The sequence below is a fragment of the Pongo pygmaeus genome, chromosome 20, assembly GCF_028885625.2.
Source record: "Pongo pygmaeus isolate AG05252 chromosome 20, NHGRI_mPonPyg2-v2.0_pri, whole genome shotgun sequence".
NCBI classification, from domain to species: domain Eukaryota; kingdom Metazoa; phylum Chordata; class Mammalia; order Primates; family Hominidae; genus Pongo; species Pongo pygmaeus.
Window position 1 is genome coordinate 33,125,661 of NC_072393.2, and position 24,004 is coordinate 33,149,664.

General features: G+C 39.5%; 1 protein-coding gene across 6 annotated transcripts in view; it reads left to right on the forward strand.

The window, feature by feature from the left end:
- Positions 1 to 476: 476 nt before the first annotated feature.
- LOC129020805 (cyclin-Y-like protein 2) overlaps positions 477 to 24,004 on the forward strand; it is a 75,314-nt gene continuing 51,786 nt past the window's right edge. For 5 of the 6 annotated variants that reach the window (XR_008495910.2, XR_008495909.2, XR_008495912.2 and 2 more), the window contains exons 1-2: positions 483 to 1,019; positions 23,062 to 23,136. Coding sequence is in view for 1 of the 6 variants with exons in the window: in XM_054465631.2 (XP_054321606.2) it covers positions 809 to 1,019; positions 23,062 to 23,136 (286 nt within the window). In the remaining 5 variants the exon portion in view is untranslated. Of the gene's footprint in view, positions 1,020 to 23,061; positions 23,137 to 24,004 lie in introns of all 6 variants that reach the window. The other variant, XR_008495911.2, reaches the window with a different exon arrangement.

Consider the following 24,004-nt stretch of genomic DNA (forward strand, 5'->3'; position numbering starts at 1 on the left):
AACTAGGGTCCCAGGAATTGCTATGGACAAAGTTCTGACAAAAATTACCCCTTGGAAGACAGGAGGGGATTGTTTAGATACAAAAACATTCAACAATTTAGGCATATCTAAATTCAGTGAGCAAATGAAAAATGTACTACCTGGCAAAACGAACTTGCTAATGGGACCCATTCTACTAACTGGGCCTTCCTGCAGACTTATAGAGGAGGATGGCTTCAACTAACAAATCGGCCTGTGCTTTCCTCAGGACCTAAAAGCTCAGGAAGCTTGTGATGAATGAAAGCATTAGTCCCAATAGTACTGCATAAGGGGCCAGGAAAGCAGCAGCATCATAAGTGACAGGGTGGGGTAGCCCAGGCTGGGACACTGTGAGCTGTGGGGCAGGGCAGCAGCTGGGCAGGGCATTGTGAAATGTGGGATGGGGCAGCCGGGTGGGGCATTGTGAGCTACATGCCTGGGATCCCCCTGGGTCAGTGGGCTTCAGTCTGGAGGTGATTGCAGAAGGAGGAGCAGCTCCCTTTGTAGTCTCTTCAGGCAGTTGTTGTGTCTCTTCAGCGTTTGTTGGGTTCACAACCTATTTAAAAGCCAGCTGGTCTTCGCCCTCCCAGACAAGTCAGCTCAAGGGAGGCGGTGGGGTGTGGGCCTTGGCCTGAGCGCCACCCAGGGCTGAGCTGTGGGGCAGGCAGGAGAGCAGCAGACAAGACCATCTCTGCAAGTGCAGTGAAGCCCTGGCCTAGAGCAGCAGGTGTGAGAGGCCAAACCTGCAAGCTAAGGCACAGGTAGTAGCAGAGAGGAGTAGAGGCGCCCCATGGGGAACACACTGAACTGTTGTGTGTGCCCCAAGTGGGGCTGGCACCGGGGACGTGTGTGGCCCTGTGAGCCTGAGATCTGTGAGGCAGCAACTGGGAACACAACGCCAGTAGCACCAGTGCCTGTTGTTGTAGAGCCTACTGAATTTGCTTTTGAAGCTGTTGAGAGCCTCCATGTACACCACATCCATGACCGAGAGATTCCAGAAGGTAAGGAGGTGATGGATGCCATCTGCCCTTGGCACACCTTTGGCTGCCACTTTCCCCAGGGTCCCCTGGGAAGTATCCTCTACATCAGTCTCCTTCATGCCTGTAGCCAGCTTTCCTAGGGCTGGGCACCAGGAACAAAGACTGGCTCTGCCTTGCATTCCCACCCCTTAGTCTTCCCCACAGGGTCCGGTGAATTTTTTTCCTCCCTACCTAAATGCCTAGTTCTTGCTGTCTCATCTCATTCTTCCAGGCTGGCATGGGACCCTCCACTTTGTGCCTCTTCCTGCTTGTGTCTCTATTTATTATCCTTTGGCATAAGAAGCATTATTTGAGGGTTTTTTTTTGGCATATTCTCTCCTGTTTCTAAATAATATCTCAAATACCCCAGCATTCCAGTACCTATCCCATTCTCTTTCTTTACCTATCCAGATGGTGCCTAAGTAAAGGAACCAGGTAAGTGCCCAAGTGTTCCCTTCCTTCCATTTATTACAGTATGGAAGAAATAATACTACTACTAATACTCAGGACAATTCATACCCAAATATTTTGGAATTTCTTATTTAAATTCAAAATAGAGGTTGCCATGGTATTCTTAATAGGTTATTGTAAGTCACCTTGATAGAAGCTGCTAATTCCTTCTAACTATAATTTGAACACAGAAGGAAAGAAAATGGAGTGTGCTTAAAATAATTGGGAAAGATGTGAAGTGTTACTGCCAGGGCTGCAGAAAAATTAACATGTTTTCCCCCAAAGGAATTTACCCATGAAGTTCTGTTTACTTTAAAATTCCCAGTTTATGCTGGGAGCGGTGGTTCAGGCCTGTAATCCCAGCACTTTGGGAGGCCTAGGCAGGTGGATCACCTGGGGTCCAGAGTTTGAGACCAGCCTGGCGAACATGACAAAACCACGTCTCTACTACAAATAAATAAATAAATAAATAAATATTAGCCAGGCATGGTGGTGGGCACCTGTACCAGCTACTTGGGAGGCTGAGGCAGGAGAATTGCTTGAACCTTGGAGGCAGAGGTTTCAGGAAGCTGAGATGTGCCATTGGACTCTAGCCTGGGCGACAGAGCGAGACTCTGTCTCAAAAAAAAAGAAAGAAAGAAAATTCCCAATTTAACACAAAATGGGTCTCCACATTTATTCTGGACTTCATTTACCTTTTATTTATTCTGGACTTCATTTACCTCCTTGTTCTAAAAGAGAGGTGGGGTGGTTCATGGTCAAAAGTTTCAAAGAGATGAAATATAAGTTTAGACTTCAATTTGTAATGTAAAGATTGAAAGTCAAAATGCCGAGACAATGGGGTTTTCTAGATATACAATCATGTCGTCTGCAAACAGGGACAATTTGATTTCCTCTTTTCCTAATTGAATACCCTTTATTTCCTTCTCCTGCCTAATTGCCCTGGCCAGAACTTCCAACACTATGTTGAATAGGAGTGGTGAGAGAGGGCATCCCTGTCTTGTGCCAGTTTTCAAAGGGATGGAATACTATGCAGCCATAAAAAATGATGAGTTCATGTTCTTTGTAGGGACATGGATGAAATTGGAAACCATCATTCTCAGTAAACTATCACAAGGACAAAACACCAGACACCGCATGTTCTCACTCATAGATGGGAATTGAACAATGAGAACACATGGACACAGGAAGGGGAACATCACACTCTGGGGACTGTTGTGGGGTGGGGGTAGGGGGGAGGGATAGCATTAGGAGATATACCTAATGCTAAATGGCGAGTTAATGGGTGCAGCACACCAGCATGGCACATGTATACATATGTAACTAACCTGCACATTGTGCACATGTACCCTAAAACTTAAAGTAAAATAATAATAATAATAATAATAAAGAAAGTCAAAATGCCAGACCTTAACTACGCAAGAGTGTTTGTTGCCGTGGTTCCTCTTTCCCCCCTCCTGCCAGAAGCATCTTGTTCAAAGATAAGAGAGTTGGAGTTCTTCAGACTTTAAACTGCTGGGAGAGGCAGGGGGATGGGAGGAGGTAGAAAAGAGGAAACATTTAAAATTTTGCCTCTAAAATTTTGGAAAGAGATAAATCTAGGTAAAAATAATTCTGGGTAACGATATGTCTTGAATAAAAAGTAAATCTTCCAAAATAGAAAACACTGTATCGTAAAGATATTTAAATCCAGTTGGTTCATTGGTTTCATTTAAATGTCAGAGATTTCATTAATTTAGAGGAAATGTCTTGTAGCTCTTCCATATAAACTTTGGTTGGGTTCTTAAGTTTTTAAAAAGGTAGAATAATTAAGACTCATGATTAATGTGACTTTGTAACTGGGATGTACTATACTCACTTTTCAGGATATTTCAGAATTGTCTTAGAATAAATAAATACGTTATGTGAATTAATTGATTATACCTTTATCCACAAAGGATGTAAGTACTTGTGTAAACTTCTGCTTTGCTTGGAAGTGTAAGGTAAGACTGAGTGATTTTATACATGAGTTAGTAGATGGGTAGTTTTGGTTGACAGCCCAAAATAGGCTCTTTATTGTCATTCTTCAGGATTTACAACACTTTTTTCACTTTTTTTTTTTTTTTTTTTTGAGACACAGTCTCATTCTGTTGCCAGGCTGGAGTGCAGTGGTGCGATCTCAGCTCACTGCAACCTCCACCTCCTAGGTTCAAGCGATTCTCCTGCCTCGGCTTTCTGAGTAGCTGGGACTACAGGCGCGCGCCAACACACCCAGCTAATTTTTGTATTTTTAGTAGAGACGGGGTTTCACCATGTTGGCCAGGATGGTCTCAATCTCTTGACCTCGTGATCCGCCTACCTCAGCCTCCCAAAGGGCTGGGATTACAGGCGTGAGCCACCTCACTCGGCCTACAACACATTTTATGTATGTCTCATTTGGCCCCTCCAAATACAGATAAGGCCTCTGTATGTTCTCCCTATATTGCTAATGAAGAAACAAAAAGAGATCTTAAATGGCTAGTAAGACGGCTACTAAACAGAACTAAGGTTTTTAAGTCCTCAGAATGACATGGAAATGATAGATATGCTGAATTTAGTTCTTTAAAGTTTTTAAAACTCCAGAATACATCTTATATTTTACCTGTAAAGTAGACCTGTCTTTTAAAATGATTTTTTAAATGATTTTTTAAATTATGTATTCCATTTAAAGTTCATTTTACACAACTCAAAGGCAACATTTACCTCTTCATTTTTTTTCTAAATAAAGGAGAGTCTGACTACGTTACCCGTGCTGGACTCAAATTGCTGGCCTGGGCTCAATAGATTTTTCCACCACAGCCCCCTGAGTTGCTGGGACTACAGGCATCTGCTATCTTGCCTGGCCCTATCTCATGTCTATACATTTATTTCAATGGATAAGAATAAAAGTAGAGGTAGTGAAATAGCTCAGGTTTGTCATTCAAATAAACAAGTTGATAAATTCTAAAGAATTTCTCTTGGTTACTGTGAATTGAAGCTGAGAGTGCATAGGACAGGAAAAGGTGGCAAGAGGCAGGTAAGGAACCAGGCATTAAGCATGGGGTGATAAGGAGTGTTACAGCAGAATAGCTTTAAAAAAAGTTTGCGAGCACAGAATTTCTCATTTTGTGTTGATTACCATGACCATTAAATTTTTATTTCAATTTGTCTTTTTAATTGTATTTGTGTGGAATTCGATAAAACAATAAGCAAAATCTCAATTTTATCATTTGCCTATTAACTTTTCATAGGAACACAGCAGAACACCAAATGATAAAAGTATAGACACATTGAAAGTTTGCTTTTAAAATCTTTATTTGAGACAATTTTATATTGGTATTCCTGGAAACTGAGAAATTTCTACTTAGATGTGAAACATTTTGGTTTTTTACAATGAGGAATTGAATTATTTTGGTTGTTTAGAAAAAGTTAGACACAAGTTATGCTCTACTTTTGTCTTCTCTCCTGAAACATTTCAGAAGAACAAGATTTATTTAAGGCATTTCAAAAAGCTGTTTCTAAGAACCTGGAATAGATTTCAGATTACTCAAAAGTGTTTTTTACTACCTTACCTTCATTTAGCAGCATAGCTAATGTAACTCAAGGTAGTAACTGTAACACAAAATAAGGTACTGTGATCTTATTATCCAGTTTCACTATTACTCACCAATTTTTCATGCAGCCTTTTATGTTCTGACTTTAGAAGCTTTACTAATTTTGGGGGTAAAGGTGTTCTCCAGTGACCCATTTCTTTCCCCTACCCTAGGGGTGAGGGAAGGAAAGAATGGACAATATGAAGTGAAAAAGCCTCTGAGCAACAGACTTGTCCTCTTTTCAGCAGCTATTTTAAGCCTTCCTTTCCAATATGTTTAATGGAAAACATACAGAAAATACAGAAAAGTAATTTGTTATACTCAGAATACTGAAAGCTAACATTCATTATGATTCTGGTATTGATTCTTTCTTAATCTTTATGCATGTGAATATAACATTTCTTCAAAAACAAGATTACTGTATATGCGCTGCTTCCTAACTTTTACCTAACACAGTGAAATAATGACATAAGTTCCTGAAACAGTGCTTGACATCTAGAGAGCACTCCAGGATGTCTTTCCATGCCTGTGCACCTGCACCCTGTTCTACTTCATGCCTTCTAATAGAATCTTGGTATACCATGGACTGGTTGGAGCATTACTTATTTACCTGTCATTTATGATTGGATATCTTTTATAGTAACATCATACACAGTTCCATTTTATTTGATCATGGGGACACAGATAAAAAATGTACTTTGATAACTGATGCATTGTACCTCCCTATAAAATTCAGATGTTATATTTTTGTCTCAGGGCATAAATCAATGGGATGAGTCATTTTGTAGTTAAGGTAGTTTAGTATTAAATGTTCCTTTGCCAAACTGAAGTTAACCATTGACTTTTCACTGGACATTAGCATTTCTCATTAAAGTTTTTGTGATTCTTGGTAGCTCTTTTGTGGTTCTTGGCAGTTCTGTATAGCTGCCCCTTTAAGAGTTCTGATGCTGTCTTAGATGACCAATCAGGAGACAGCACTAGAAGAAATCTTAGAAGATGTGGGAAAACTGGGAGAACTTAACTAGTTTTAGGTATACTGAAACATATCTAATGAGCATATGTGTTCCAGATGCAGGGCAAATGGTACTACACAAGACAGACTCCCCATCCTAACTCTGAACCTTACATTCTAGAGGGAGCTAGGGATCAATAGCACTTGAATAATAAAGAATGTGAGGTGGTGAAATGTTTAGAAGAAAGCAAAACAGAGCAATGGATTGAGGAGGAGGGCGGTTTTACAGTAGGGAAGGAGGCAGAAGTTGGCTGCTTTCCTTAGGTGACATGTGAGCAGTTCTAAAAGTGAGGGGAACCTTGTGAGGATGTGGGGAGCTTCCACACAGAGGAATAGCTGCTTTTGAGTTCCTTAAATGGAAGCAAACTTGGTTTGACCAAAGGACAAAAAAACACAAGGGTGGCTGCAGCAGATTGAAAGACAGGCCAGGTGGTTAAGACCTTACAGAAAGACACAAGGATGGCTGCAGCAGAGTGAAAGGCAGACCAGGTGGGTTAAGACTTTGTATGCAATATGAGCCTTGACAAAGATTATACACTTTGTGATGAGAAGCCATTGGAGGAATATAGCCCAGGGAATACTGATAGTTCTTTAAGAAAAAGATCAGATTAGCTGCTCTGTGAGAATATGGTGGGATGCAGGTGAGGGTGGAAGCAGGCAGACCAGCTATGAGGCTGATGGAGTGGTTCAGATGAGAGTCAACAGTGAACAGAAAAATTAGAAGGACCTGAAACAGGCTGACTTGAAGAAATTAAGTGAATCCAGAAGTAGGTAACAAAGTGATCAATAGACAAGTCACAAAAAAATGCAGATGATCTTTAAACACATCTTAACACATAAGAGAAAGGCAAATGAAAACTATTTCTCTTATTGGGAGAAATTACAAAAACTTTCCAATACATTCTTTGGTGTGGCTGTGAAGGTGTTGCTGGTGGAAATGCAAAGTGGCTCAGCTCCATAAAGAAAACTTTGACATAATCTTACAGCATTGTAAATGCATTTATTTATTTATTTTATTATATTTTAAGTTCTAGGGTACATGTGCACACGTGCAGGTTTGATACATAGGTATACATGTGCCATGTTGGTTTGCTGCACCTATCAACTCGTCATTTACATTAGGTATTTCTCCTAAAGCTATCCCTCCCCCAGCCCCCCCACCCCACCCTACGACAGGCCCCAGTGTGTGATGTTGCCCATCCTGTGTCCAAGTGTTCTCATTGTTCAATTCCCAAATATGAGTGAGAACATGTGGTGTTTGGTTTTTTGTCCTTGCGATAATTTGCTGAGAATGATGGTTTCCAGCTTCATCCATGTCCCTACAAAGGACATGAACCCATCCTTTTTATGGCTGCATAGTATTCCATGGTATATATGTACTACATTTTCTTAATTCAATCTATCATTGATGGACATTTGGGTTGATTCCAAGTCTTTGCTATTGTGAATAGTGCTGCAATAAACATATGTGTGCATGTGTCTTTATAGTAGAATGCTTTATAATCCTTTGGGTATATATCCAGTAATGGGATTGCTGGGTCAAATGGTATTTCTAGTTCTAGATCCCTGAGGAATTGCCACACTGTCTTCCACAATGGTTGAACTGGTTTATAGTCCCACCAACAGTGTAAAAGTGTTCCTATTTCTCCACATCCTCTCCAGCATCTGTTGTTTCCTGAATTTTTAATGATCACCATTCTAACTGGTGTGAGATGGTATCTCGTTGTGGTTTTGAGTTGCATTTCTCTGATGGCCAGTGATGATGCGCATTTTTTCATGTGTCCGTTGGCTGCATAAATGTCTTCTTTTGATAAATGTCTGTTTATATCCTTTGCCCACTTTTTGATGGGGTTGTTTGTTTTTTTCTGGTAAATTTGTTTAAGTTATTTGTAGATTCTGGATATTAGCCCTTTGTCAGATGGGTACATTGCAAAAATTTTCTCCCATTCTGTAGGTTGCCTGTTCACTCTGATGGTAGTTTCTTTTGCTGCGCAGAAGCTCTTTAGTTTAATTAGATCCCATTTGTCAATTTTGGCTTCTATTGCCATTGCTTTTGGTGTTTTAGTCATGAAGTCCTTGCCCACGCCTATGTCCTGAATGGTATTGCCTAGGTTTTCTTCTAGGGTTTTTATGGTTTTAGGTCTAACATTTAAGTCTTTAATCCATCTTGAATTAACTTTTGTGTAAGGTGTAAGGAAGGGATCCAGTTTCAGTTTTCTGTGTATGGCTAGCCAGTTTTCCCAGCACCACTTATTAAGTAGGGAATCCTTTCCCCATTTCTTGTTTTTGTCAGGTTTGTCAAAAATCAGATGACTGTAGATGTGTGGTGTTATTTCTGAGGCCTCTGTTCTGTTTCATTAGTCTATATCTCTGTTTTGGTACCAGTATCATGCTGTTTTGGTTACTGTAGCCTTGTAGTATAGTTTAAAGTCAGGTAGCGTGATGCCTCCAGCTTTATTCTTTCTGCTTAGGATTGTCTTGGCAATGCGGGCTCTTTTTTGGTTCCATATGAACTTTAAAGTAGTTTTTTCCAATTCTGTAAAGAAAGTCATTGGTAGCTTAATGGGGATGGCATTGAATCTATAAATTACCTTGGGCAGTATGGCCATTTTCACTATATTGATTCTTCCTATACATGAGCATGGATTGTTCTTCTGTTGCAGGAAGTCAGGGACCCCAAATGGAGGGACAGGCTGGAGCCGCAGCAGAACAACATAAATTGTGAAGATTTCATCTTAATATGGAAGTTTATCAGTTCCAAAATAATACTTTTATAATTTCTTATGCTTGTCTTTACTTTAATCTCTTAATCCTGTTATCTTTGTAAGTTGAGGATGTACGTCACCTCAGGACCACTGTGATAATTGTGTTAACTGTAAAAACTGATTGCAAAACATGTGTGTTTGCTGTAGTCCCAGCTACTCAGGAGGCTGAGGCAGGAGAATGGCATGAACCCGGGAGGCGGAGCTTGCAGTGAGCCGAGATCGCACCACTGCACTCTAGCCTGGGCAACAGAGCAAGACTCCATCTCAAAAAAAAAGAAATCAGTGCACCTTGAAAAAGAACAGAATAACAGTGATTTTTATGGAACAAGGGAAGACAACCATAAGGTCTGACTGCCTGTGGGGTTGGGCAAAAAGAGCCATATTTTTCTTCTTGCAGAGAGCCTATAAACGGATGTGCAAGTAGGAAACATATTGCTAAATTCTTTTCCTAGCAAAGAATATTAATATTAATACCCTGGGAAAGGAATGCATTCTGAGGGGGAGGTCTATAAATGGCCGCTCTGGGAATGTCTGTCTTGTGCAGTAGAGATAAGGACTGAGATATGCCCTGGTCTCCTGCAGAACACTCGGGCTTACTAGGGTTGGGAAAATTCCACCCTGGTAAATTTGTGATCAGACCAGTTCTCTGCTCTTGAACCCGGTTTTGTGTTGTTTAAGATGTTTATCAAGACAATACGTGCACCACTGAACATAGACCCTTATCAGTGGTTCTGCTTTTGCCCTTTGTCCTGTTCCTTCTGAAGCATGTGATCTTTGTTGGACCCTTCTGAAGCATGTGATCTTTGTTGGACCCTTATCAGTGGTTCTGCTTTTTGCCCGTTGAAGCATGTGATCTTTGTACCTACTCCCTGTTCTTACACTCCCTGCCCTTTTGAAACCCTTAATAAAAACTTGCTGGTCTGAGACTCAGGTGGGCATCATGGTCCTACCGATATGTGATGTCACCCCTGGCGGCCCAGCTATAAAATTCCTCTCTTTGTACTGTCTCTCTTTATTTCTCAGCCAGCCGACACTTAACGGAGAATAGAAAGGACCTACTTTAAAATACTGGGAGTAGGTTCCCCAAGTATTCTTCCATTTGTTTGTGTCCTCTTTTGTTTCATTGAGCAGTGGTTTGTAGTTCTCCTTGAAGAGGTCCTTCACGTCCCTTGTAAGTTGGATTCCTAGGTATTTTATTCTCTTTGTAGCAATTGTGAATGGGAGTTCACTAATGATTTGCCTCTCTGTTTGTCTGTTATTGGTGTACAGGAATGCTTGTGATTTTTGCACATTGATTTTGTATCCTGAGACTTTGCTGAAGCTGCTTATCAGCTTAAGGAGATTTTGGGCTGAGATGATGAGATTTTCTAAATATATAATCATGTCATCTGCAAACGGACAATTTGACTTCCCCTTTTCCTAATTGAATACCCTTTATTTCTTTCTCTTGCCTGATTGTCCTGGCCAGAACTTCCAACACTGTGTTGAATAGGAATGGTGAGAGAGGGCATCCTTGCCTTGTGCCGATTTTCAAAGGGAATGCTTCCAGTTTTTGCCCATTCAGTATGATATTGGCTGTGGGTTTGTCATAAATACCTCTTATTATTTTGAGATATGTTCCATCAATACCTCGTTTATTGAGAGCTTTTAGCATGAAGGGTTATTGAATTTTGTCAAAGGCCTTTTCTGGATCTATTAGGATAATCATGCGGTTTTTGTCATTGGTTCTGTTTATGTGATGGATTGTGTTTATTGATTTGCATAAGTTGAACCAGCCTTGCATCCCAGGGATGAAGCCAACTTGATCGTGGTGGATAAGCTTTTTTATGTGCTGCTGGATTCAGTTTGCCAGTATTTTATTGAGGATTTTCACATCCATGTTCATCAGGAATATTGGTGTTAAATTCTCTTTTTCTGTTGTGTCTCTGCCAGGCTTTGGTATCAGGATGATGCTGGCCTCATGAGTTATGGAGGACTGCCTCCTTTTCTATTGATTGGAATAGTTTCAGAAGGAATGGTACCACCTCCTCTTTGTTCCTCTGGTAGAGTTTGGCTGTGAATCTGTATGGTCCTGGACTTTTTTTGTTGGTAGACTATTAATTATTGCCTCAATTTCAGAGCCTGTTATTGGTCCATTCAGAGATTCAATTTCTTCCCGGTTTGGTCTTGGGAGGGGGTATGTGTCGAGGAATTTATCCATTTCTTCTAGATTTTTTAGTTTGTTTGCATAGAGGTGTTTATAGTATTCTGTGATGGCAGTTTGTGTTTCTATGGGATCAGTGATCATATCCCCTTTATCATTTTTTATTGCATCTATTTTATTCTTCTCTCTTTTCTTCTTTACTAGTCTTGCTAGTGGTCTATCAATTTTGTTGATCGTTTCAAAAAACCACCTCCTGGATTCATTGATTTTTTGAAGGGTTTTTCATGTCTCTATCTCTTTCAGTTCTCCTCTGATCTTAGTTATTTCTTGCCTTCTGCTAGCTTTTGAATTTGTTTGCTCTTGCTTCTCTAGTTCTTGATGTTAGGGTGTCAATTTTAGATCTTTCCTGCTTTCTCTTGTGGGCATTTAGTGCTATAAATTTCCCTCTACACACTGCTTTAAACGTGTCCCTGATATTCTGGTACATTGTGTCTTTGTTCTCATTGGTTTCAAAGAACATCTTTGTTTCTGCCTTCATTTCATTATTTACTCATTCAGGAGCAGTTTAGTCATTCAGGAGCAGTTTCTTCAGTTTCCATGTAGTTGTGCAGTTTTGAGTGAGTTTCTCAATCCTGAGTTCTAATTTGATTGCACTGTGGCGTGAAAGACAGTTTGTTGTGATTTCTGTTCTTTTACATTTGCTGAGGAATGCTTTACTTCCAATTATCGGGTCAATTTTAAAATAAGTTCCATGTGGTGCTCAGGATGTACATTCTGTTGATTTGGGGTGGAAAGTTCTGTAGATGTCTGTTAGGTCTGCTTGGTGCAGAGCTGAGTTCAGTTCCTGGATATCCTTGTTAACCTTCTGTCTTGTTGATCTGTCTAATATTGACAGTGGGCTGTTAAAGTCTCCCATTATAATTGTGTGGGAGTCTAAGTCTCTTTGTAGGTCTCTAAGGACTTGCTTTATGAATCTGGGTGCTCCTGTATTGGGTGCATATATAGGATAGTTAGCTCTTCTTGTTGAATTGATCCCTTTACCATTATGTAATGGCCTTCTTTGTCTCTTTTGATCTTTGTTGGTTTAAAATCTGTTTTATGAGAGACTAGGATCACAACTCCTGCTTTTTTTTGCTTTCCATTTGCTTGATAGATCTTCCTCCATCCCTTTATTTTGATCCTTTTGTGTGTCTCTGCACATGAGATGGGTCTCCTGGATACAGCACACTGATGGGTCTTGACTCTATCCAATTTGCCAGTCTGTGTCTTTTAATTGGGGCATTTAGCCTATTTACATTTAAGGTTAATATTGTTATGTGTGAATTTGTTCCTGTCATTATGATGTTAGCTGGTTTATTTTGCATCATTAGTTGATGCAGTTTCTTCATAGCATCGATGGTCTTTACAATTTGGCATGTTTTTGCAGTAGCTGGTGCCAGTTAATTCTTTCCATGTTTAGTGCTTTCTTCAGGAGCTCTTGTAAGGCAGGCTGGGTGGTGATAATCTCTGTCAGCATTTGCTTGTCTGTAAAGGATTTTATTTCTCCTTCACTTATGAAGCTTAGTTTGGCTGGATATGAAATTCTGAATTGAAAATTCTTTTCTTTTTTTTTTTTTTGAAAGAATGCAGCTAACAGCTTTTTATTATGTTAATGAGAGCAAAGATTATTCATGTCAGTCTAACAGCAATTATATTAGTGGGAGAACAGTTAAAAATCCATGTTCTAATGGTGGCTGTAATGAGTATTGTAATAAGAACCTCAAGGCAAATTTTATCTAGTAGATCAATCAAGAAGAAATTTAAATTGAGCATTATGAGTAAGTCATTGTCTTGTATGCAAAACAATGAGCGCAAATGTTAGAGCAACAGGAGAGGGGAATTCACATGACTCAGCCTGACTGTGAATGACTTCCCAATGAGGTAAGCATTCAATCTCAAATAATGCTTCGAAGATGAATGACATCTCTAAAATTCCACAGAGAGTGAATAGTGGAGCCTGGGCCCAAATTAGGTTCTTTTTTTTCTTTTTATTATTATTATTATTATTATTATTATTATTATTATACTTTAGGCTCTGTGGTACATGTGCGCAACGTGCAGGTAAGTTACATACGTATACATGTGCCATGCTGGTGCGCTGCACCCACCAACTCGTCATCTAGCATTAGGTATATCTCCCAATGCTATCCCTCCCCCCTCCCCCCACCCCACAACAGTCCCTGAAGTGTGATGTTCCCCTTCCTGTGTCCATGTGTTCTCATTGTTCAGTTCCCACCTATGAGTGAGAATATGCGGTGTTTGGTTTTTTGTTCTTGTGATAGTTTACTGAGAATGATGATTTCCAATTTCATCCATGTCCCTACAAAGGACATGAAGTCATCATTTTTTATGGCTGCATAGTATTCCATGGTGTATATGTGCCACATTTTCTTAATCCAGTCTATCATTGTTGGACATTTGGGTTGGTTCCAAGTCTTTGCTATTGTGAATAATGCCGCAATAAACATACGTGTGCATGTGTCTTTATAGCAGCATGATTTATAGTCCTTTGGGTATATACCCAGTAATGGGATGGCTGGGTCAAATGGAATTTCTAGTTCTAGATCCCTGAGGAATCGCCACACTGACTTCCACAAGGGTTGAACTAGTTTACAGTCCCACCAACAGTGTAAAAGTGTTCCTATTTCTCCACATCCTCTCCAGCACCTGTTGTTTCCTGACTTTTTAATGATTGCCATTCTAACTGGTGTGAGATGGTATCTCATTGTGGTTTTGATTTGCATTTCTCTGATGGCCAGTGATGGTGAGCATTTTTTCGTGTGTTTTTTGGCTGCATAAATGTCTTCTTTTGAGAAGTGTCTGTTCATGTCCTTCGCCCACTTTTTGATGGGGTTGTTTGTTTTTTTCTTGTAAATTTGTTGGAGTTCATTGTAGATTCTGGATATTAGCCCTTTGTCAGATGAGTAGGTTGCGAAAATTTTCTCCCATTTTGTAGGTTGCCTGTTCACTCTGAACAGACAAACAGAGAGCCAAATCATGAGTGAACTCCCATTCACAATTGCTTCAAAAAGAATAAAATACCTAGGAATCCAACTTACAAGGGATGTGAAGGACCTCTTCAAGGAGAACTACAAACCACTGCTCAAGGAAATAAAAGAGGATACAAACAAATGGAAGAACATTCCATGCTCATGGGTAGGAAGAATCAATATCATGAAAATGGCCATCCTTCCCAAGGTAATTTACAGATTCAATGCCATCCCCATCAAGTTACCAATGACTTTCTTCACAGAATTGGAAAAAACTACTTTAAAGTTCATATGGAACCAAAAAAGAGGCCGCATCGCCAAGTCAATCCTAAGCCAAAAGAACAAAGCTGGAGGCATCACACTACCTGACTTCAAACTATACTACAAGGCTACAGTAACCAAAACAGCATGGTACTGGTACCAAAACAGAGATATAGATCAAGGGAACAGAACAGAGCCGTCAGAAATAATGCCACATATCTACAACTATCTGATCTTTGACAAACCTGAGAAAAACAAGAAATGGGGAAAGGATTCCCTATTTAATAAATGGTGCTGGGAAAACTGGCTAGCCATATGTAGAAAGCTGAAACTGGATCCCTTCCTTACACCTTATACAAAAATCAATTCAAGATGGATAAAAGACTTAAATGTTAGACCTAAAACCATAAAAACCCTAGAAGAAAACCTAGGCATTACCATTCAGGACATAGGCATGGGCAAGGACTTCATGTCTAAAACACCAAAAGCATTGGCAACAAAAGCCAAAATTGACAAATGGGATCTAATTAAACTAAAGAGCTTCTGCACAGCAAAGGAAAATTCTTTTCTTTAAGAATGTTGAATATTGGCCCCCACTCTCTTCTGGCTTGTAGGGTTTTTGCCGAGAGATCCACTGTTTGTCTGATGGGCTTCCCTTTGTGGGTAACCTGACCTTTCTCTCTGGCTGCCATTAACATTTTTTCCTTCATTTCAACCTTGGTGAATCTGACAATTATGTGTCTTGGGGTTGCTCTTCTCGAGGAGTATCTTTGTGGTGTTCTCTGTATTTCCTGAATTTAAATGTTAGCCTGCCTTGCTAGGTTTGGGAAGTTCTCCTGGATGATATCTTGAAGAGTGTTTTCCAACTTGGTTTCATTCTCCCCATCACTTTCAGGTACACCTATCAAACGCAGATTTGGTCTTTTCGCATAGTCCCATATTTCTTGAAGGCTTTGTTCATTTCTTTTTACTCTTTTTTCTCTAACCTTGTCTTCTCTCTTTATTTCATTAATTCGATCTTCAGTCACTGATACCCTTCCATCCTCTTGATCGAATTGGCTATTGGAGCTTGTGAATGCATCACTAAGTTCTCGTGCCATAGTTTTTGGCCCCATCAGGTCATTTAAGGCCTTCTCTACACTGTTTATTCTAGTTAGCCATTTGTCTAACCTTTTTTCAAGGTTTTTAGCTTACTTGCAATGGGTTTGAACATGCTCCTTTAGCTCAGAGATGTTCGTTATTACTGACCTTCTGAAGCCTACTTCCGTCAACTCGTCAAAGTCATTCTCCGTCCAGCTTTGTCCCATTGCTGGCAAGGAGCAGCAATCCTTTGGAAGATAAGAGGCACTCTGGTTTTTAGAATTTTCAGCTTTTCTGTTCTGGTTTCTCCCCATCTTTGTGGTTTTATCTTCCTTTGGTGTTTGATGCTGGTGACCTACAGGTAGGGTTTTGGTGTAGATGTTCTTTTTGTTTATGTTGGTGGTATTCCTTTCTCTGTGTTAGTTTTCCTTCTAAGAGTCAGTTCCCTCAGCTGCAGTTCTGTTGGAGTTTGCTGGAGGTCCACTCCAGACCCTGTTTGCCTGGGTATCACCAGCAGAGGCTGCAGAACAACAAATATTGCAGAGCAGCAAATATTGCTGCCTAATCCTTCCTCTGGAAGCTTCATCTCAGAGGGGCACCTGGCTGTATGAGGTGTCGGTCAGCCCCTACTGGGAGGGGTCTCCAAGTTAGGCTACACAGGGGTCAGGGACCCACTTGAGGAGGCAGTCTGTCTGTTCTCAGAGCACAGACACCGTGCTGGGAAAACCACTGCTCTCTTCAGAGCTGTCAGACAGGGACGTTTAAGCCTGCAGAAGCTGTCTGCTGCCTTTTGTTTGGCTATGCCCTGCCCACAGAGGTGGAGTCTATAGAGGCAGTAGGCCTTACTGAGCTGCAGTGGGCTCCGCCCAGTTCAAGCTTCCAGCCACTTTATTTACCTACTGAAGACTTAGCAATGGCAGATGCCCCTCCCCCAGCCACGCTGCTACCTCACAGTTCGATCTCAGACTGCTGTGCTAGCAGTGAGCAAGGCTCCGTGGGTGTGGGACCCACCAAGCCAGGCATGGGAGAGAATCTCCTTGTCTGCCGGTTGCTAAGACCTTGGGAAAAGCACAGTATTTGGGCAGGAGTGTCCCATTTTTCCAGGTACAGTCTGTCATGGCTTCCCTTGGCTAGGAAAGGGAAATCCCCTGGCCCCTTGAGCTTCCTGGGTGAGGTGATGCCCTGCCCTGCTTTGGCTCGCCCTCCATGAGCTGCACCCACTGTCTAACCAGTGCCAATGAGATGAACCAGGTACCTCAGTTGGAAATGCAGAAATCACCCATCTTCTGCGTCGATCACGCTGGGAGCTGCAGCCCGGAGCTATTCCTATTTGACCATCTTGGAACAGATCCCCTGTAAATGCATTTAATCCAGAAATTCTACTGTGAATAATTTTTCCAGAAGGTGTATCCATGAATATAAAATAACATAAACACAAAATTTTTGTTCTATTATTTTCAATAGCAAAATATTGGAAATAACTCAAATGTCTAGAAAGGGACTGGTAAAATAAACTGATACAACAATGCAAAGGAGAACTATGGAGCTATAAAAAAGAATGAAATCTCTCTTTACTGCTGTGGAGTGATTTCCAGATTATATTATGTAAAAAAAAGCAATGAAGGGCTGGGTGCAGTGGCTCACGCCTGTAATCCTGCACTTTGGGAGGCCAAGGTGGGTGGATCACAAGGTTAGGAGATCAAGACCATCCTGGCTAACACAGTGAAACCCTGTCTCTACTAAAAATACAAAAAATTAGCCAGACCTGGTGGCAGGCACCTGTAGTCCCAGCTACTTGGGAGGCTGAGGCAGGAGAATGGTGTGAACCCGATAGGTGGAGCTTGCAGTGAGCTGCGATTGCGCACTGCACTCCAGCCTGGGCAACAGAGCAAGACTCCATCTCAAAAAAAAAAAAAAAAAGCAAGGAGGAGAATGTACAGTAATATACATAAAAGAAGGCAGGGGAAACATATATTTGCTTACTGTAAAAAAAAAAAACCAACATTGGAAGGGATTCTTGATGATGATGTGTGACAGTTTTTCCCTTAACTTCAGTGGGTAGACAAAGTGCATATTTGCTCAAGGTGTTATTTTGGCATTGGTTTTCCAGTGAATGCTAACCATTCATTTTTTGCTTTTGAGTTAACTTGTGAAAGCTTTTCTTTGTAATTTATTGTTCATTTTTTAGTATATAGATTGCTCTTGCATTTCATTTGATCCTCATAATGTTTTGAATTTGTTGATATAAGAATTATACTTGTTTTACATGTGAGGACAAGGCCTCTGAGAAGTACAAATTAGGTTTTTCAAGGTTTGGATATATAAGACTTGGTAAACTGAGAGTGTAAATTCTACATAAGACTAGAATTTGTAGAATGACTCATGAATTTATTTGAATACCTTTTTATTTTACTTTCTTAAAGTTTATTAAAGTAATTAGGCTTTAGAGTTAAAACTGTAACAGTCAATGGTGAGAAATGAAAAGGAGGTACTTATAACCCAGAAGTGTTCTTTTTCTTTTAAAGACAGATTATTGCTCTCACTCAGGCTGGAGTGCAGTGGCATGACTGTAGCTCAATGCAGCCTTGAACTCCTGGGCTCAAGCAATTCTCCTACCTCAGAGCATCTGAAGTAGCTATGACTATAAGCGTGTACCACTATGCCTGGCTAATTTTCAAAATACGTTTTATAGAGATGAGGGTCTCACTGTGTTGTCCTGGCTGGTCTCAAACTCCTGGTGTCAAGCAATTATCCCACATTAACCTCACAAAGTGTTGGAATTAGAGGCATGAGTCACCACACCTGGCTCATAAATGTTCTTAAAAGCCTAAGAAGCAGAGTTAAGTGCTCTTAAGACATATATAGGCCAGGCGCGGTGGCTCACACCTGTAATCCCAGCACTTTAGGAGGCCGAGGTGGGTGGATCACAAGGTCAGGAGATCGAGACCATCCTGGCTAACAAGGTGAAACCCCGTCTCTACTAAAAATATAAAAAATTAGCCAGGCGTGGTGGAGGGTGCCTGTAGTCCGAGCTACTCACAAGGCTGAGGCAGAAGAATGGCGTGAACCTGGGAGGTGGAGCTTGCAGTGAGCCGAGATCGTGCCACTGCACTCCAGCGTGGGTGACAATGCGAGACTCTGTCAAAAAAAAAAAAAAAAAAGAAAAGAAACATATAAAGGGGGAAAGTATACTACCTAATATGAAATGTCACAGCTCAGTCACAGTCACTAAAACAGATCGAGGAGTTAAAAAGTTATGGCAAGACTGGGAACTGACATGGAGGAACAGCAGTGGCTAGGAAGGCCAAGGTGGGGTTGTCCGACCTGGGAAAGCAGAACCAAGTCATGAGTGAGCCTGAGATGGGCACAAAGGAGCTCCACGTGTGCCCTCAGGTGATACAGGCAGGCCAGCTCAAGGCTATCAGGTAGGTAGCATCTGATGTGTGAAAAGTCTGGCCTTCAAACTGCATCGTAATTGAGAGACTTGGAATGTTTTTATGGGCCATAAAACTAATACCAGGTACAGTATAGGGATGATAGAGCAGGTCGGTAAATGCAGTAAGCCTTTACATAAACTGATGCCCAGCAGTTGGCTCAGAAAGTGTTGATGTATTTTATTTAATTGGGATATATGAAAGTAATATGTTGAAATTAATCTCTTTCTCTGAATATGCTCCTTCTGTCAGTTAATTCCTTCATTACTGCCCTCTCCCTTTTAATATTTTGACAGGAAAAATTATTTCTTGCCAGTTTACAGTTGCATAATTTTAACACTTTTGGCCTTTAATAATGCATCTTACTTATTCTAAATTGCATACATTGTTTTGTTACGTTTTTAACATCTTTACAATTGAGATAGATCTTACGACTAATAGAATCTTAGAGAAAAACCGGTATTCAGTGTCAGCGGGTCTACAGATTCCTTCCTTTGAGGGATGTTTACATTTAGCCCTGAGCATAACTGTTTTTTAAGTCATACGTTTCCCCATCATTCTATTATGCTGCCAGATTACGATGTAACTTAAATTGATAATACAAAAACACTGGGTCTTAAAATACAGTGATAGTTATAACCCCTAATCATGAGATCAAAATTATTTTCCTAGTTTCAAACATTTTAGGAGGTTACAAAAATAATTTTTGAAGGCATTCACATATAAGTTGTGTAGTTATTGTGTTTTTATCCTCTGGATGTCTCTAAATTTCTGCATGTGCCTGTTTATGGGGCCTAATATTTTATTTAATAGTTGGCAGTCTTTTGTGACAATGAAAAAAGAGTAGTGTGATTTCTCAGAGTCTCCTTAGGCTCTTGGGAAAAGAGTTAATGGAGAATGCAGAAATAACAGTGTTTGTGTTTAAGTTTCTGTCTAATGGCTTAAGTGTCCATTCTATAAAATAGCAATATGTGGTATTTGTCATCAGCAGAAATTACAAGTTATATAGAAAATTGTGGTAGGCTATAGACATAAAATGAATATTTTCTGAAAACCCCATGCAAATAAACACTAGTAAATTCCTAGTGAATTCAGTACATACAGTATGTACAAATGATATGAAACTCATCAAAGTGGAAATAACATTGTTAACTATGGAAAAATGGTCAAAGTGTATAATCTAATAAACAAATATAAGTTAGAGCCTCAATAGTGTTCCTCTTCACATCAGTAGGAATTTTTTTAAGTATCCAAAGCTGAACTAGAAGCTAAAACTGGTGTGATTTGAAGCACTGTGCCCTAATATGCCCATATCTTCTTTAGAAAGCAACTTAGCGCTATATATTGATTCATGAAAACAATCTCACCTTTGTTCTAGTCATTCCACTTTTGAAAATCTTTCCTAAGGATCTCTAAAAAAAAGTACAAGATACTATACGTGAAGGTTTTCCTCATAAGAACAAAACTTTGTAAATGCCTAAATCACCAACAATAGGGCATTGGCTAAGTAAAGTATAGGAATAACACTTGATGAGCCAATATTTTCCAAAGGGGTCAAAGTCATTTGTAAGAAAATAAAACATAAAAGGTGTACTGCTTAGAGCTATTTTTTTTTTTACCATGCATAAGGAAAACGAAAAGTAATGGTTGTGAGTTTTAAACAAGGCATTATTTTGGCTCTGGCAAATTTCTGTTCTTGATAAGACATTTCTTAAAGAAGTAAGCAAGAGACTTTTACCTATTCCTGCCTTTAGTGTAATCATCAGTACTATCAGTAGTGCTGACTAACCAAGTCTCTTACAGTTGCCAGTTGAAGAAAATCTACCTCAAAATAGTTAAAAATGTTTATTGAAAAATTAACTTGCATAGCCAGGGAGTTAACAGGAGTCAGTGAGGCACTGCTTGACCAAGGAATCGAATGATATCTCCAGAACCTATCTCAGTTATGCTCTTCTCTGTTGATCTCTCCTGAAAATACCCTTCTCTTGATGGCAATGGGAGCCACTGGCAACTCCTGGTCAGCTACCAGTCCTGTGAGCCAGTTCATCCTTTCTCCTCTAGTTCTTGGGAAGTCCCAGATGAACTGCGATTGACTGGCCAACCCCTTGGTCAGATGCCTAAAACCCCGGGAATGGGAGAGTGACAGCTTGTTACTTGGGCTGATCTTGTTTTATTTCCTGTATGTTTTCATTTCTTCTTGATTTTTGTATTAAAATACACAATAGCACATCTTGGTTTTATGTGTGGGGTATATGTGTATGGGCGTAAGCCTGCTACTTTTTGAATCTTGTATGTAATTTTCCTGGGCTTCCATGGAAAATTCCAAATTAAACATTATGACACAGGTACTGAAACATTATATGAATTCTGCAAACATTACTTGTTATGTTTCACACTCAAATGATAATATATTTGCTTTTTTGATACAAAGTAGTCATGGACTTTTTCAGAAGCTTTAGGTTAGGGACGGCTATACAAGTCTCTTCCTGTCATGTTGTGCACAGACAATTTTATTTTTCCACATAGCTAACATTATGTCATCAAACTGTCAAATATGTGGGAAAAAACTTGAAAATGACTTTTGTGTAAGTTTTTTACATAAGAATAGTTTTCTCCCAATGAACTTCAAATCATGGAGAAAAAGCAGATTTTTTAGCTATGTAATATTCTAGTGAGATGGCAGTATTATTAAAATGGATGATTCGGATTTCTGCTAAATCAGAAACTTCCAAATTATTTTTATACTAGATTCTAACTACTTTAGTTGGAGGGAAGAAAAGGATCCTGGGTAGATAAATTTGTGAAATGCTGAGTTGGACAGTATTCACTAACAGGCTGATTAGTTTTTACTGTACCACTGTGCAATTTGATTTTGTAAAAGCAAGGGAAAGAGTGGATTGTGATTTGCCCACTACACCCCTTTTTAAAAAGTGGAATGGTTACTAATATGTGATTTGGAAAATATTGCCTTAATTATTACTCTGAGTGGATCTTCACCTAGTTTCTTACAAGATTGCTTAAGATAAGTGGGTTGAGATGGACAGTGCTGAGGAGTGTCATAGGTTTTTATTGTTTTCCCTTATTACAACTTTTATTATATGATGACAAAGTTTGTGTAATAAAAATTCAAGAATATTATTTTTAGTCTTGCTTAAATGGATTATCTCACTTTGGTGCAAGGTGGACTGTAAACAGACCTACCTTGACATACATAGGGCCAACATTTTTTAGAAGAAGGTCTAAGTAAGCTCTGTTTCAAAAGTACTCTTGATGAAGTCCCAAATGAATCATGTGTTGGAAAGAAGTGAGATTTTAGCTTTGGAAATGGAGGGCAAAAGTTAAAAATCATTTTCTGACATGAAAGTGTCCTTATAGATTAGAGCACTGAACTTTTTATGCAGTCCACTTAAATCTGCCATGATGAATTGCCCCTGAATAAATCACAGATAAGTAAATGAATTAGCCATGTTATTTTCTGAGGGATAGTGGCCAAAAAACAGCTCTTTATTTTAGCATGTTTGATATATTGAGCTAGTGTCTGACAGTAATTTTTCCACAGCATCCGTTGCTGCTTGAGCCTATTCCTAAAATGTGCTGCGAATATCAGTAGAGAGGCAAGTGATTATATTTTTATTTGATAAGTAGAAGTGGATGCAGGAGGCAGATGAGGGGGAGGGTGTCCGGAGAATCTGTGACCTGCCTGTGCACTGGGAGAATGGGGTGGGGTCACAGGAAGTTTGCATCTTGTGCAGTGGGGAGGAGCCTGGCCTCTTCAGCTTGTGTGTGGTGGCCTGGTATTCAGTCTGTGAGTTGGGAGCCCGCTGGAAGGATTCCCTCTCGCTTTTCTGAGATTTTTTTTTCCTTTTTGCCAAATAAATTCTGTTCTACTCACCCTTCAATGTGTCCTTGAGCCTAATCTTTCTTGGTTGTGTGACAAGAACCTGGTTTTAGCTGAACTAAGGAGCAGAGTTTTGCAGCAGAAGGAGCAGGGCGTGTAAATTACTCCTCTTTTGCATTGGATTATTTAGTTTTAGTCTCTTTGAAAGTCCTTGACGTAGCCCAGTTTTATTCTATATGTATACAGAGAGGCTATAATTTTGCATTCCCAAGTAGAATTATTATATTTTTGCCTTTATTTCCTTCATATTTATTACTAGAAACTTTTTTCAGGACTATTTAAAGTGATTAAAATGAATGTGTAGCTACTTTAAAAATCATTTTTTCTATTCGCATGAATTATCACTTTTTTTTTCTCTGTAGATAGAGCTTTGGAGCCAAACCCTTCTGATGATCCAAGGGAAAGCACAATCTTCTTGCAAAAATCTCAAACAGATGGTGAGACGACATTGTTTTTTCCACCAAGAAGACGACTGAAAACTCTGTCATAATGAGTGTATTACAGAAAGTATTTAGAGAAACTTACATTGGTTTAAATTTTTCAACTTTTCATATATTCACTTGTCCTATTTTAATGTGTGAAATACTTCTCTTTAGTTGTTACTGTGTGAGAGAAAACATGTAAACTTTCTGTTTATACATTTTGCTACCTTTTAGCAACACCATTTTTCATGTGATTTAAGAGTAGTCATAGATTTATCTTTATTCATAATTTTTTATTCATAATTTTTTGTCTTTCACCCTTTTTCCCTTGCTCCAAAGAGTTCATTTTAATGATGAATGATAGAATTTAGGCTTCAGCTTGGTTTTTATTTAAACAAATAAAAAAATCATTTGTTCATCAATGGGGATTAAATTTGTGATTTCAGCCTCCTCTTATACAGTGCTTTAACCATATGAGTTTATCACATCCAAGTTTATGCTACTCAAAACTTTTAAGCTATTAAACTTTTCCTGTTAATGTAATATAAATTTAAACATCCAGTACTCCTGCTTATATTTTAAATGTTATGTTAAATCCTAGTTTATTTGATTAAAAAGCCATATACAACCAAGTTTTTTAGTTGATTTCAACAGCAAGAATATAAATGAGGGTTCTATAATAATATTTGAAGTAATGCAGCACAATAAAATTTGGGTTTCTAATTGTGCTTTTACGGTCTGTGTGGATTTTGCCTGCCTTAAGTCAGTCATCTCTGGTCAGGACTTGTGTTTGTTCATTTTTGCATTGCTGTAAAGAAACACCTGAGTCTGGGTAATTTATTTTTTAGAAAAGTTTAATTGGCTCCTAGTTCTGCAGGCTTTA